We start from the raw sequence: 12,856 nt of genomic DNA, 5'->3' as shown, positions 1-12,856 counted from the left end.
CAAAGTTGTCACTGTGACGACCTCTGATCCCTATCTGATTCGCAGGTCGCACAATGCAATTTGGAGCTCTTCTAATAGAGTGTAAAATAAAGTAGGATGTCTCTATCATCAAGTTAACCCTTATGTTAAGTATTTAAGTTTTCAGGCCGAAGGGTCATCTCCCTTGATTCATCTATGAATACTGAGCAGTGTGTACTCTGTGAGTAGTAGATTTAAATTTGCTTCCTGCTTTTTATCCATCCTCCCTTGCAAGAGGAAACAAGATAGTGAAGTGAATTGAATATATTTGTGAGGTTCAGTCAAGGTAATTGCTAAATGAGTATTTATAAAAACAGAAAAGGAAGGAAATTTTCAGACTTGGAACACACACTAACATCTTTATGTTTAGTTAATGCAATAATATGAAACATATTCACATCTAATTATATCTTTGTGCCTGAAATCCACAATCAGGAATGTATGTAAGATAATGCGTGTCTCGCATAGGGAATTGTATTGACTTGCTGCCTGTAATAAGTTAGGTTTTCTTGATTGAGTTGTGTATTTGTCTGTTAAAAATACAGCATCTGAAGTAATTTTTAATAAAGATGTAGTTCAGATTAATTGATAAATGTGATCATTGAAGTAAGCTGCAATTTAATTACTGATTTTGCATTGTGCGTGTGCAGACTATCATAAGACAGGAGCATATATACATTGGTGCTGGATACAAAGTTTTAGTAACATGAGTTTGATCTGGCCTAAACAATAGATGGCAATCCATCAAATGCAGTAGGACTTATTTCCATGAATGAGTGCTAAGAGGAATCTTGTTATATCGTATTTTAGATGAAAATGACATTTCCTAAAATACCATAAAGAAAAAGACTAGTCATGAGATTTATTTTTATTTTTTTCCCCAGCAGCTCTAAAACTTTGCTTTTATTGTGGTCTCTGAATCTTAAAGGAACTAAATAATTTTAAATGCTGCCTAAAATATTTCAGGGGGTCGTGGGAATACTGTTGACCTCATCAATAATTTGAACTTTCTAAAAAGTGCTGGAAAATCTAAAGACTACTCTGTGGAGGGGGAAAGAAAGGTATTTTTGGTTGACCTTTGAGTTATTGTTGACAGTTATTTATTTGACCATAAAACAACTTTTTGGTCCAGGAATGAATGTAGCCAGTCCTGGACACCACTACAGCCTTAAACAATAGCTTGAAACAATTTCACCTGAAGGGCTGTGCAGGGAATAGTGTGTAGAGGGGAAGGGTTAGTCTGGAAAGAAGGGAGGAGTGGTTGGAGCATAGTTGGCTGCCCAGGGTGACACTTGTAGCCTTGGCAGTGGCTGTACAACTGCTTTCTTTAGTGGCAAAAAATGAGGGCAGTCCTTCAACTTTTGAAGGTGTCCCTGCCCATGCAGGGCGGTTGGAACTAGATGGTCTTTAAGGTCCCTTCCAAGCCAACCATTCTAGGATTCTATGAAACATGTTGGGAACTCTGGCTACATTCCTGTCTGAGCATGGGCTGCAAATTGGATTTCATGACACTTGGGCTGTAGCTTTGCAGGCTTCATCACACCTCAGCCTTTGAACCTGCAAACCTTTCCTTTTATGTTACATTGAATGGAAAACTGAGTAGGCGCTTGGCAGAGTTTCCTTAGTCATGAAAAGAAGAAAACAAGTTTGATTTTCCAGGCACAGGTAATGTGTGCAATGCTATCTTATGCTTGCCTGTTTTTTTTGTTAAAATGATTTAATCCATTCTACAATTCCTGAAACATTAAAAATTAATTTCTGTTATCTCTTTCTTAGTGTTTTATGTAGTTACCAAACCTCCTTTTTCGCAGGTGTGGTTTTGTACAGGCTACTCTTCTACCAGTTGTGGGGGCTGAACAGGGAAGCAGCATATGTTTCAGCAGGGAATTTATCGTTGGCTTAAAGATGATCTAAATACAAGCAGCAATCAAAAGGGATAGTCCTGTCTCTGTTTTCTCCCCTGATGATTCATTCCCAGTGCCCACCTTGCACCAGCAAAAGAGCTGCTAGTGCAGCGAGGACCTGAACTGACTGGAACCTAATCCAGAGAAGACAACTTCTGTACCAGCATTAAGCTCAGATAGTGAGACTGTTCCTTTCAGTAACTGAATAAACTCAGGTAATACAGATCCAAGTATGAAGCTCAGTCTTATTGTAATCAGAGAGCTCAAACTGATGGAATGACATATGATTAGGTCATCTCCCAGTGTGAATTAAAAACTGGATGAAAAAAACATACCAGATACTACTCTTACAGTAAATTCATTTTGTTGTGTAATAAGATGTAGTTCCTGAAGTATGTCCAGTAACTGCATGGGAGAAGTACAGTCCTGTACTTCTAAAAGTAAGATGTAACCTTTATTTTTTTATAAATAATACACAAAGACATTTAAAGGACAAACACTGCAGTCACTTTTGATGAAATAAATTAAATATAGGTATCAGATATAGGTGGTCAGCATACATTTTGGAGTAATTTTTTTTTTTATGTTGAAGAACTTTATTACCTTTAATAATGAATAGTAGCAGGCTTCTGGTTCAGCTCTCTGGGATGTATGGAAAGGAAAGGCATTGTTGGACTTGGGGATTTTCAGCAGCCTAAATAGATCTGTTACACCTCCCCTGAATGAGTATTTTATGAAAAATTTGGATTAGGTAAGAGAAATTTGCCTTTTTAATATACTTTCTTAAGGCTTGAAAACATTTATGCAGCCAAATACTGTTGATGTTGGTGGGTGGTAGGAGCCCAAGTAGTGAGGTATGAAAATACACCTGAGGATTTATCTTGAGTGGTTACTGCTAAAGAAGTAGTAAACTAGCCTTGCAATATCTTTCCAAGATAATATTTTTGTTAAATTTTCCAGACTACTTTTATTTGGTGTCTTCTGTGAAACTGAATGCATGTTAGTCCACTGTATATATTGGACATGCTAATTTTTTCTGAACAATATTTCATTAAGATCCAGGGTTTTCTGAAGTGACTTGCACCTTGAGACCTATTGATTTCTTTGAGTAAATTTTTGTTGCTTTTTATTAAAATCCCTCCCAATCATATGCTGCTGGGGTCCAGAGATTCAGTAGCTACTAGAGTGATACAGGTTTTGTGCAATGCACCTCACCACTGGTGACCTCCCAGTGTGCATATCCAAGCTCTGTTTATCACTGGGTGGGATGGAGAGGGCTGTGGCACAAGTCTTGAGGGCTCTGCCAATACTCAAAGACTACAATTCTCATACATTGCTTTAAAAAAACCCAACAAACTGGCTCAGTGGGTAGTTTGTAAAAGGAATTTGTTTGCTAAATTTTGCACCCCTTGTTCCAAATTCCTTTACCAGTTTCTCCAACATTGTACTGGGGCTAACATCTGGGCTGGAGCCCTATTAAGCATTTGTCTAATTTTTGGAAATTATGAAATAGTGTGAAAAATGCATTCCTAAATAAAAATCAGCCTGGACAAGCAACCTATGTTCTGTTGAGCAACTACAAATAGAATGAACAGTGATACTTTTACTGGTAAACATAAAACATGATTTGCCTGAACCACATATCTACTTTCCAGTCATCTAGGTTTGAATTTATGCTCAAATCACAGAGCAAAGGGGAGGGAGTGTGTGTGGGAGGTCCCTATAAACAGAATCTTCTAGTAGTTTGTTTTCCTTGTGTTGCACACAGGAGGACTCAAGCATGGTTCTGAAATCTGCCAAAATGCCAGCATTTATTTCCTTTTGGTCCTGTGTTGGATAATATAAATGGATAAAAAAGGAGGAACTTCTGAAAGACCTTACATCCAAGATACACTGTTTGATTACTCGGTTTCTATTAGTGCCACTGAGGAAATAATTTTTACCTAGTCAGTGTTTGCTAAAGCAGAATAGCCCCAAATTTCATTTCAGGTGATTGAAGCCTATTTTGTGTTGCGGTCGAATAAAAAATGTGTTTGCTTCAGGTTGCCCCTTTGACTAGGTTCTGTGGCAATAAATATTCTGTTCCCTAACCAAAATCTTCCACCTCCAGAAAAATATTTAGTTGGCTTTGAGTAGATGCACATGAGATATTGGCATGGTGGAATAATTTGCAAGATCTTCCAGTGAGGGTATTAGCATATAAATAGCAGATGCAATGACGACCATCACAGCTGAGTACATTTAATTTTTAGTTTATAAGATAGAATGGGTTTTTAAATGCATAGCCATCAAGCCTGCTGAAAGACAAATGAAGTTTAGAGTTCACTTGTCTGAGGATGCCTTACATCATTTTTTTTTAAAAGGGAAACAGACACGCATAAAACTGAACAAAAGTGATTTCTTGGGTGAAAAGTAATTGAGATTGCAAACCAAGTTAATTAGACCATGCAAAATTTATTTAATGGTCCCAGCTGTACTTTGTAAGTGGTGCTTTAGTAAGTAGATATGACTTCTTCATGTGCTATCTTTTCTCTTCCTTTTTTTTTTTTCTAAAAGAATTAGTAAATGTTGTACATCCAGTCCTGTAAACTGATTGCATTCTGTATTTCAGTCATTTATTGCTTGCTTTAGTTATGATTGCAGAGGTTTTTAAATCCTCTTAACAGAATGTAACAATCAATTTGTATAAAACTGGGAACAGGACCAAAGGCTTTCCTTCACATCTTTCCAAGTGTTGTATGGTGGGTAGAAGACTTTTTTGCATTTATTACTGGTTGGGATGGATGAGCAAAGTATTTGACTGAAGCAGTGGTTACACTGAGCTACACTAACAGCTGAAGGCTCTTGGGGTGTTGATTCTGAAGTAAAGTATTTGTTTTCAGTATTTTTAGTAAGATGGAGACTGACAAAGAATCATCTGGTTTTTTCAATTTTTTTATAATGAGTTAGGGAGCAAAATGGTTTGACTGCAGTTGTGTAGCTGGAAAAGTCAGTGCTATTTTAATTTTTAAATGAAAATTAGGAGAGGTGAGGAAACTTTCTAAATCTAATGACAGTGAAAATAATGCGTGCATAATTTCTGTCTTTTTTTTTTAATTGTATTCTCATATGCAAATAAATTCAGTCCAAGAATCTGGAAACTGTCTAACTAAATCCTGCTTCCTCTCACAGTGAGATATCTAGTCAGGAATTACTACCATGTTAAACCACAAAGCATAGTTTTGCAAGTTGTAGAATGTGAGGGGTTGGAAGGGACCTGTAAAGATCACCTAGTCCACCCTCCCCTGTAGTGTACAGGGACCTTTTTAACTAGATCAGGTTGCTCAGAGCCTCCTCAAGCCTGACCTTGAATGTTTCCAAGGATGGGGCCTCCACCACCTCTCTGGCCCACCTGTCTTCATAGGAGAGGTGCTACAGATCATTACATGCATGTTTCTTTTAGGTAAAGGGATAAATAAATAAATGTCAGCATTGTAGAGTAGATTAAGCAGAAAAAACTTCCCTTCTCCACACAACTTGATGAGCACTGGTGGTGCAAGTAGACTCTGATGTCTGGGAGTCTGGTCTCCCTTCAGGTGGGCCATCCTCCAGTGACAGAGGAAAGTGGTTAGGTGGTTTACCCTCCATCTCTGGATAAGGCTGTGAAACTGTATTAGTGGCTTTCTTTGTATCACCTGATAATTAGAATGGATTTGAGAGCAGGATCTTTTTTTCCACATTCTTTGACAGGTTATTGAGAAACAAGCAGTTGTGTGGCCGCTTACCTTAGAGGTATTTAATTCTATACACTACAAGAAAAGCTTTACGTTGTAGTATTTATCATTTCAGCTTATACTTTGCTTCCCTTCAGAGATAGCACACTAAAAATGGCATGTTGCTTTTTCTTGTTCTGGTTTGCAAGTACCTAACCCCTCATTCCTAAAAGATTATAATTTACTAATTCTGCCACTCAAAAAATGTTTTATTAGTTAATTATGGATTGTTTTGTGTTTTTTTTTAATTGACTGAAAAAGTTTACCTGCAATGGAAAGCAGACATTAGGTGGCTGAACTTAAATACTGCATCTGTAGAGCTTGCTTTGGAGCTTTCTTCATGTTTGAAAAGTGGAATTAAAAAACCCCAAAGATACTTCTCTGACTAACAATGTTGCCCATGAGCTCTCCATTCTGTAGAAGGGGAATGGAGCTAAGCAGCATAAATGCAGTGGTTCTGATGAGGTACCACTGGAACGAAGTCAATTGAGTTATTACTACCCACTACTACTGTGCAACTTTTAAAATTTCCACCATGATGACTTGAGTATTTTAAAGTAAAAAGATAAAGAAGTTATCTTGTTAAAGATGATATAAAAATAAAGACTTCGTGTCTGTTTGAAATGGGGGCTTAATTCCTGATAGTTAGCTAAACAGTTTTGTTTTTTTTTTTTTACAGGAAATCTAAATTTAATAGAAAACCCCAGGGAAATTCAAGGGTGTGAACAATAAGCATAATATTTTATGAAAATGACCCCCATATTTAAAATCTGGCATTATATGTTATGCATTGTAGCACCAAGTCCACATCTACCTTTTAGAAAATTAAAACACATAAATTCTGTTTAGTGTTTGATATGCACTGCACTAGCTGAAAGCCATAATGCCCCTAAAACCTTGGGTTGCTTTTCACCTTTCATAAATTCCTGGGTAGATTCTATACAAAAAATAATTTTCAGCTCCGTGGCTCATTGTTATTCAAACTTGATTGATCGTCGTCATTTACTCAGTGAGGAAGTTAAGTGCTCCTGTCATTTCCAAAGAGTATAATTGGGACGTTTCACAGGTCAGTGGTAGTGACAGGTTTCCCTTTTGATTAGTGTTAGACTGATAACAAAAATTACAGTTTCCTATGATTAATGTTTTCTATAGTACTTGAATGCACAGTTCATGGATTGTACCTAAACAAAGTGAATTTGCATCTGATTATGCCTTTTCTCCATCAGGCTTTTCATGTGCCTTAAAGTTTTACACTGTGCAGGTAATTCAGCAAAGTTGCTTCTAGTGCAGTTTTCAAGTTGGAGATTAGTGAAGCCCGCTTAATTTTGGTATATTAATGTACAGAGAGCTGGGGGCCTTCAACAGCGTGTGGATAAATGAGAAGAAATTTCAATTAAAGATAGAACTCAGAATTCTGAGTTCTCTCTAGTCCTCTCAGATAGGCCGTGCACATGAGCACTTGTATTATACCTGCTGATATTTTTAAGTATAATCTGGCAATTTAGGTTAAATGAACAGTCTGAACTGAGTTTTCCTCCTCTTACTAGTTTGACATTCTTTCTCAATTCCTTAAACCTGTTGCTTTTTATTTGTTAACAAACTGCTTCTGGATATAGACTATGGAAATACGCTGAATTTACTTTCCCTCTTTTTAAGGTGAAAATCAGTCAGCTTTTACATGATAGCACAAAGTTGCAGACCAAGATAATCCATAACAAGTTTAACCTGGTGTTATCTTTTTTTTAAAAGAGGAATGGAACCTGAATATGGAACATACAGTGTTACCCTGATTCAAGCTAGAGGAATAAGAGTGGATGTTCTTTCCAAACTTAATTTTGCCCCTAACAGATAAAAAAGGGATGACACCACCAGCAGAATTTTGAAATAAAAACAAGCTAAGTTCTCTTCAATCTCTAGCCCTCTTCTGTTGTGCAGAGTACAAAACCCCATGATGTTTTTCTTTCTGAAGGGCACTGGGAAGGTCTTTGAAAAGCTGCAGTTTAACACAGATGTTCTTCTTTCATGTCTAGTGCCTTTGTGTGTTTGCATTTAGTGGTAGAATATTTGACCCTTTCCTTGCATTACAACTCCGTTTGGGTTTCTTCTGCTAAGGTCAGGTTCCACGTGCGTCAGTCTTGGCCATGTAGGGCCAGGTAGGGCCCCCAGCTGGGGCCTGAATTGGTTGTCTCTTTCAGATGAGGAAGAATCATGGAATTGTCAGAATTGGAAAGGACCTCTAGAGCTCATCTAGTCCAACTCCCCTACTAAAGCAGGATCCCCTAGAGCACATTACTCGGGACTGCATCCAGGCGGGTCCTTAATATCTTCAGGGAAGGAAATTACACAACCTCCCTGGGCAGCCTGTCCCAGTGCTCTGTTACCCTCACTGTAAAGAAGTTCCTTCGCATCTTTAAATGGAACTCCCTATGTTCCAGCTTGTGCCAGTTGCTTCTTCACCAGTCACTGGGAACTGCTGAAAAAAGTCTGTCGCCATCCTCCCTGCACCCACCCTTTAGACACTTGTAGGTGTTAATAAGGTCTCCCCTCAGCTTCTCTTCTCCAGGCTAGGGAGTCCCAGCTCTCTCAGCCTTTCTTCATCAGGGAGATTCTCCAGTCCCCCAGTCATCTTCATCACCCTCCACTGCACTCTCTAGTAGTTCCCTGTGTCTCTTGAACTGGGGAGCCCAGAACTGGACACAGTTTTCCAGATGTGACCTCACCAGGGCAGAGTAGAGGGGGAATTGCAGTGGGAAAAAAGAAGTAAGCTCTGGTGCAGGATCTTCCAGCATAGCCTGCAGGTTGGCAGCTCTGGAGGTAGCAATTATTGGGCTGAAGAAACAAAGTTGTGGTTTTTACTGTTCTTTCTCAGCAGGGTACTTTCAAACATGGTTATGCTGAGGCTTTATTTTAAAATGAAGACTAATTAGTTATTCTCTGGTAAGAATGCAGTTGTAAATCTACTGTGTTCTTCAGGACAGTAAATATTTTATTTTATTTGTCCTACAGGAATTGCAGCTTTCTTAAAGTAATTTTTTTTAAAAAAGGGAAGACTTGTTCTTCTCACTTGCACCACTGGTTCTTTATACGTTGAAGTGCATCAATATGGGTATTAATATAAAATAGTTATCTTAATTAGAAATTAGTTCAGTCCAGCACACAAGTAGTCAAGAAATGCTAATTTTTAAAAAAATTATTATTTGTTTAACATTTATAACTACATTCAATAAACCAAGATTGATTTCTAGGTTTTTTGGTTTCAGAGTACATGTGTGATTTAAAGGAAGTCAGCTGTGCAGCTGTGACACACGATTAGAGTAGTGAATTAAATTGGGAAAATTCTCCTGCAGGCAAAACCTGCAGTATCCTCCAGTGCTTGTTACAGTGAGTAGTTGATATGAATATCAATCTAAGGCAGGTGCAGTAGGAGAAGTAAAGATTGTGTCTGAAAATAGTAAGAAGGATTCCATCCCTTATCTAGTGCTTTGGCTTGCTGCAGTGAAGTTGAGAAAAAGTGATAGCCTGTGGTAAGGTTGGGTTTAGTGGATACCCTTATTATTTCCTAGACTTGTAAAAGTGCGTGGCTAACACGCAGTAGTGTGCTAATTATGTTGTTGTGAAGAATTAGGTGACTCCCAAGGTGGACAAACAAAGCCAAAAACCTCCATAATCAATGCCTTTTTAGGGCACCTGATGCTGCCACTTTAATGTTCTCATAGTACAGGCCATATACAGGCCTTATGTGTAGTATAGAAGAAAATTTCATTTTCAGGTGTGGAACAAGCTTAGAAAAAAAATGTAGAGACTTGCTGGCACCTATGCTGTAGTAGCTAGCTGAAATTATATAGAGGAAGTCACTTATGTGAATGAATTACCCTGGTTAGTTGGTAGGAACTCCATTTTTATTTTTCAGCTAGTCATAGATACTCAATTTCAGACTGCCATATAGACCAAGTGCACGTTTTAAAAATCCCATTTTGTTGGCCTTCACCATAGTAATCTCAGCAGTCTAATGGTATGAATGGTTCAGATGTACCAAATTAGTTAAGAAATGAATGCATCAGGCTTGGGTTTTTTTTTAGTGCTGTTGTGAAGAAACACAGTGAACACTATAGCAAAGAGACCTGAATATTCCGGCTTTGGTCAGTATTATCTTGCCAGTCCACTACCCTTTGGCTTGTCTGCTCTGGTTTTGAGCTCTTAACCCATTTCTGATTCTATTTAACATGCCACAGACTATTTGGGCGAAGTTAAATGACTAAAAGATTTTTTTGGCCTTATTTTATAGCTTCACACGTTCTCAGACTTCACCAAATTCATGTGTTCTAATGGATAAAAGAGGCTTTAAAGAAGCCCTTAGGATAGAGTATGGCTTTAGAGATAAAATGTCAAGCAAAGGCCTAATCTTACATAAAGGTTAAATACATAATTAGGGAAATACTTTTGACATAGAGCAGTCTCAGCAGGGCTATCAAGATGTCTGAGAAATATTTTCAGTGCGAAGGGAAATGAAAAGCAGTCTTCACTTTTTTAAAAAAAAAACAAACAACAAAATTATCTCTGTAGATGAAAGCCTCGGATGACGATGACGATGAGGAGGATGAAGATGAATTTGTGGAGGTCCCTGAGAAGGAAGGTTATGAGCCCCACATTCCAGACCACCTGCGTAAGGAATATGGTGAGTTTGCCCAGCTGTGACAAGCTTTATCCCTGCATGTTACTGCTGCACTAAAGTAAATAAACAGCTATTCTGAAGTAATAAAGTGATCAGTGGTGTGGGTAATCTCTGACTGCTATGAGGAAGTCATTACATAGATATGGGAGCAGCCATTGGCTCTAGATAAACAAATACTTTCTAGGAGCAGAAGCAACTGAGATGTGGAGCTTATTTCATTCCATCATGTTCCACTGTAGTTTAGAGCCAGAAACAGCACCATGTTTGCTTGTAAGTGTGCTAAACACATACTGGGAGTGAAGGGATTGCAAAGTAAAGCTGTGAATGAGCCTGAATATTAGAAATATTGGTAACAGTCTGGTGAGATGGGATAAGATTTTGTGCTGTCACCTGCGTTAATAGCAGTTGGAGATGTGCAGCCACTTCCTCACATAGAGTGGCCAACTTACAGCTCAGAAGGGCTATTTTTTGTTTGGGTGTTGCTATCACAAGATGTTAAACAGACCTCAGCATTCAAGTGCAGAATGATAGCCACTGGGCATGTACCAGATGACAAAATACAATCTGGGTCTTGCTTCTTTTAATGCATTCTAAAGCCTTTTTTAAAATACATCTACACTTGTAATGTGGTTTTGTGAAATTAAAGGGGGAGTTACTGAGAAAAGATAAGTAATTAAATTTCTGTGAGTTACTCCTTGTGTATTGTACATGTAGCTTATTGAGTGTGTGGAGCTTTGCCTCGGTGCAGCATTGTGGATTTTAAGATGCAGAAGATTTCAGTTGATTGTAGAGAAGGAGAGGGTAGCTGCCATCACATAGAAGTTAAAAAGCTTGGACACTATAGTAAGTTTCTTGTTTCTACATTTCTCCTTGAGTATTTGTGTGAGACTGGTGCTATGTTGAGCCTTTTTCAGTCCTGCTCATGCTTATTTTAAACTTACCTGCCATTCCCATCATAGCTGCAGCTATTACCTGTATAGACCAGTGTTTCTTTTTGCTGAACCAAGGGGGTGTGCTGGTGTAAACCCAAGATAACGTAGCCCCAGTGATCTTTTTACTGTCTTCTGCCATCACCTTTGGCTACAGACAGTGAAAGATCATCAGTAATGATAACTTGTAAGTGGCTGGGGTCAGCTCAAGGATGTCTCCAGGTGTGAAGTCTTCCTAGTGCCTCAGTCTATCTACCCCTCCTAGACTTAAACTACCAGGGTATCCTGGGAAGCAAGGCCTGTGTTGATTATCTGTGTTCCCCACCTAAGGACTTGCAGCAAGTCCCACTGGCTGTTTCCATTTTGTTTGCAGGAGGTAGATGTTTCTGTTTCTTCATGCCTTTAAAAAAATGGGAATGACCAACTGTTTAGAGAACTGAGATTAGACTAGTGCCCTGGTAGCATTTGTGTTGCTTGAAACAGTCTGTAAGCATTGACTTTGTCCAACCAAGAGCTAGGGAAGGTGAAATGGAACTGGGAGTATTGAGATCATGAAATGGGAAGCGGTTGTGTGTGTTAGACAGGAACAGAGAACAGTGGTGAAGGGCTGCAGTACACAAGCTCAGGAACTGGGGATGTTTTTATTTTTTTATTCATGAAAAAAAGTGTTTTATTTAGGTAAAATTATACCAGTATATGTTACCTATATATTACCCACTGCCTCAGTCTTGCAATAAATATGGAATAAATTCTAATTATTGCTAACAGTGGGGTTTTCAAAACAGGAATATAATGGAAGAGGGGGATAGCAGCCTTCCAGATAGTTGTGAAAAGCTTCTTATGTGGCTAATGGAAGAGTCCAAAAACATTGGTAGTGATAGTGAAGGAGCAAATAAGATTAGCTGTTACCATAGCTATAGTTCTTTTCTGGTCTTTTTCCTTCCTTTGGCAGTATTCTTGTGCCAAAACTGGCATTTTCTTAATACTTCCAGGCACTGGAATTTGTTTTTCATATTTTTAATCAGCAGTCTGATGAACCCTAGCATGCAGAGGTTTTATTTATACTTGTCAGATTCTACTAGAAGTGAAATGTCCTTATCTCTTCCCTCTCTTCTCTCCCTTTCCTCTGCTGTCTTCCTCATGGACACACACTTTTAAAAAATAAGGCATCTTCCTGCCCTTTATATCACAGTAACACAATACTTCACTGGTCTTTGAAATCCTCCTCATGGAAAAGGGTAAAAGAACAAGCCTACTGTCTGCTCAAGAATATTTTAAAAATCTGTATAAAATGAAATAAGAATTTCCCTATTTGTGTTTAAACTAATGCTGATGGCTTCCTCACTGTAATATATTTTCCTATCAATCAGAAAGCAAAACCTCTCACTTTGTATCTCTGTAGTTATACAGGACCTAATGGTGACACTTGGCTGTTCTTTTATCTGATGTGTTTGTTAAAAATAGCATCTTGAAAGAAATTTTTCATTCTTGATGCTCCTGAAGTCATTCAGCCTTTTTATTTGCTGCCGTTTAAAGTTATGATGTAAGCTTCCAGGTCAGGGAATAGTCTAAAAAGAATTA

At 38.2% G+C, this 12,856-nt stretch overlaps 1 protein-coding gene across 1 annotated transcript in view; it reads left to right on the top strand.

The window, feature by feature from the left end:
* UVSSA (UV stimulated scaffold protein A) overlaps positions 1–12,856 on the top strand; it is a 55,981-nt gene that overhangs the window by 13,226 nt on the left and 29,899 nt on the right. Inside the window, exon 7 of the mRNA XM_051618521.1 lies at positions 10,238–10,349. Within this exon, the coding sequence (XP_051474481.1) occupies positions 10,238–10,349 (112 nt within the window). The remainder of the gene's footprint in view (positions 1–10,237; positions 10,350–12,856) is intronic.

Source organism: Apus apus, chromosome 4 (assembly GCF_020740795.1).
Source record: "Apus apus isolate bApuApu2 chromosome 4, bApuApu2.pri.cur, whole genome shotgun sequence".
In the NCBI taxonomy this organism is placed as follows: Eukaryota; Metazoa; Chordata; class Aves; order Apodiformes; family Apodidae; genus Apus; species Apus apus.
This window is presented reverse-complemented; position numbering and strand designations above follow the sequence as displayed.